Here is a 3471-nt window from a genome sequence, read left to right on the forward strand (position 1 = left end):
TAAATAAATAAATTCTTATATACTAACCCTTTTTAATTAAACACAAGCCAAAAATGGTTTAAATTCCCGTTTTGACTTCCATAGTTTATAAATATATATATTATCATGCAAAATTACATTGTAAATAAGTAATGTAAAACATTTTTCTCTGTGATAAAGAATAGCACCTAACTACATTATTTCTAAAGTAAATTTGTGAAAGAATTAAAAGTTTTGGTGCATTTATAACTTTTAAGAACCAATGAAGTGCTTGTACTATAATAGAATGCTTTCAAAGTGCTTATTTGATTTTTAAGACTACCAACGGAATAAATGTATCAACTATCAAGATTAACTTACTAGTTTACCTCAGAAAAATTGTAATTCGCAATGTTATTTCTATATCTTTTTTTTTTATTTTTTGACAAATTATTTATTATTTTCTTTAAAATTGAAACAATAACATAGCAACTGAGGGATTATGTAATGGCACCATGTATAGAGCTGGGATATTTTCTTCCTTCTTTGACTCACTGCAATAGGGGAATATCCTATTCCCCTAACACTGTCATGTTAAACCTAGTTTACACAGCAACTATTTACCAAAGCAGGAACTATTGCATCAATGCAATGGTAGACTGTATAATACTTGGAGTCAAGTCATTTACTCTCATGCCACTAGGTATAGTGTGATAGCTGACATAACATATTGCAGTAATAAATCTACAGCCATGAAAATGTCTACTGTCACTAGGTGTAGCATGATAGGTGACAGGAAGTTTGTTTAGACAGCAACTCTTCATAGTCACAACAGCAACCGCCACATTAACTTCCATGTTTTAAACTTTATAACTGTTAATGTCATGATAATATTTGCTATCATGGCAGTACAGCATCACTAGTAGGTCTGGTGTGATAAACATCAGTACCCATTACTGTAATAGAGATACTGTCACTTAAGACCTATTTATTTGTGATTTTCTTTTATTTGAATTTATTATAATAAAAAGAAATAATAATAATAAATATAAAAGGAAGATGGTCCGATCAAAGAAAAAACTCAAATAGTAATAAAATTATTTAATACGAGCCAACATTTCACCCCACGTTGCACGGCTTCACCAGGGCTAAAAAAAGATACCAACACTAAAGAAGGTAGAAAAGTAAGAAAATAGATTAAATAAAATTGGACTAAAGTGTGGCTAATTATGATTTAAATGTAAAAATTTATATTAAAATGAACAAAGTGAATAAAAGAAAATAAAAATAAATAAGAATTACAAAATGGTTTTAGACAATTAATGAAAAAGGAAATAATAAAAAATAAAAAAGTAGATTAAAAAAAAAATACAAATACACAATATACACTAAAAGATGGAAAAAGGTGAATAATAGTAAAAATCAAGAATAAAGGAAAATAATGAACAAAATAGAACACCCACCTTACTGAGTGTGGTTAAACACAAAAATGATAGGTTAGAGAATTGGGGGAGGATTGGCGGTTAACTAATACTTTTTATCTGAAAGTAAAAAGATTATAACATAATGTTAAAGTAAAAATAATATTAGGAAATTTAAGAAAATTTTAAAAATGGGCAGACATCAAATGATAATATAAATAATAAGGTGGAGAAATTATAAAAAATACTTATATATTGTAATATTCAAAAATTTATAAATAAATAAAAGGAAAATCGATAGTTTTTACTTATTCTCATATCCTAGGTTCAAATGAAAACCTTTAATATTAAACAGATAGGGGAATTTTATTTTATTTTTTATAACATAATAGACTCTTAATCTCAGGGCGTGTTTTTCTTGGCAATCAGAACAGAAACTTTTCTACTAATAACATTAAATTAAATTAATAGCTATTTGTATATATATATATGTTTAAATTTAGGTAGAACAAAACTAACGAATTTATATAATCTTCTTTTGATGATGGAAGTTTCTTTGTCTTCTATCTCACAAACAAACACTCACTAATTATAAACAAAACATTTGCCTTCTTTCCCAAAATGCTATTTCTCACAATCAACAAAAGATTCTCTACACCTCCCCTCTCAGGAGACATCCTCTCACCAGGCGATCCAAAACAAAGAGTACCTTATTCTTTTTGGATTACTCTTTCATGTCTTCTTTTCTAGATCTCTACAACTGAGAGTAGACCAATGATGATTCAGGACATCCTGCATCCAGAAGAAGTCCTCCCTCTCCCACCTTTAAACAACAAAAGTCTAAACCAAACATCCTGTCTAGATGTTCGATGTAAACATCAATTGTAGCACACAGTTTTGAGTTTTTTCTTATGATTTTCTTTATGAATATTAATTTTTAACATTTATTTTTCGACTTCTATTTCTTCTTTAATCTACTGTAATTACAAATATGATGGGAAGATAAATAAAGTTTAAAATATTTGAATCTGCTCAACATGGCTGCTATTCAACGGACTTTTGGAAAGACACATGCCGCCATCTTCTTTTTTTTTAATAACGTATCTTTACTTCATATTTGACCGATGAAAATTGGTTAGCTTGCTTTTTGGTTCAATTACATAAATAAACAATACAGAAACGATATTTAACATTGATATATAAAAATAAGAACATGCTAAAAATCATTTATGAAAAAAAAAAATAACTTTATGATGCCTCTCATCTGGCAGATAACCTATAAATGTGCAACCAAGTACAAAATGGATGAGGGCCTCTGATTTTATATAGTGGGCTACACCTACTATTTCCTTCCACCCGTTTATGATGACTTTGTAAAACAACTAGATTTTTTCAGTGACAAAAAGAGAGAAATAATCTTCATTAAAGCTGTAAATGCCAGCACTCTTATTTAGCTTGATCCCAGTTTCTGGAATACCACAACTGGAACACAGGGGTCGACAACTTTTAGACTGATCATGGCACTAAATCCTCAGACATCAGCTTGAAAAATTATCATAAAAGAAAAAAAATAATAAATCAATTGGGTAAAGAAATAGCCATTATTTCTTTTATGGGATATATTTTTGTTTATTTAAATATTTTGATCGCCAATCCAGGCTTCAGTGGGACTGATCATCAGTAAAAATACCCAGTACACTAGATATAATAATAAAAAAAAAAAAAAATGCCAGTGTATTTGTTAGAATTCACACAAAATTTATATTATGTTACAGATAATGTTGATGGATACAGCATAGTAACTGGATTACCAGTAGTAAAAAAAAATAAGACGTACTTAGAAGTCAAGAGTTTTGACTACAGTTTCAAACCTTCAAGGATGAGATTACAATTCGATAATCTTTTTAATGGAGAAAAACAACTAAGTATAAATATCATATAAAATTTAATTATATTTTCATCTGTAGTGGTCATTGAAATCTTATTATAGTTAAATGAAATTCAAAATGTATTCATAATCTTATGATTATTTAAAAAAATAAGTGGGATTCTAAATTATTTCTGATATTAATTAGATTAAGAAATCATAGAA

The 3471-nt window shown here is 28.1% G+C and overlaps 1 protein-coding gene across 1 annotated transcript in view; it reads left to right on the forward strand.

Annotated features, from left to right (window-relative positions):
- The window catches only part of LOC106681533 (protein takeout), a 15296-nt gene that overhangs the window by 3771 nt on the left and 8054 nt on the right, over positions 1-3471 (forward strand). The window contains exon 6 of the mRNA XM_067044785.1: positions 3155-3304. Within this exon, the coding sequence (XP_066900886.1) occupies positions 3155-3304 (150 nt within the window). The remainder of the gene's footprint in view (positions 1-3154; positions 3305-3471) is intronic.

Source organism: Halyomorpha halys, unplaced genomic scaffold (assembly GCF_000696795.3).
Source record: "Halyomorpha halys isolate HHAL.00 unplaced genomic scaffold, Hhal_1.1 Scaffold346.1, whole genome shotgun sequence".
NCBI classification, from domain to species: Eukaryota; Metazoa; Arthropoda; class Insecta; order Hemiptera; family Pentatomidae; genus Halyomorpha; species Halyomorpha halys.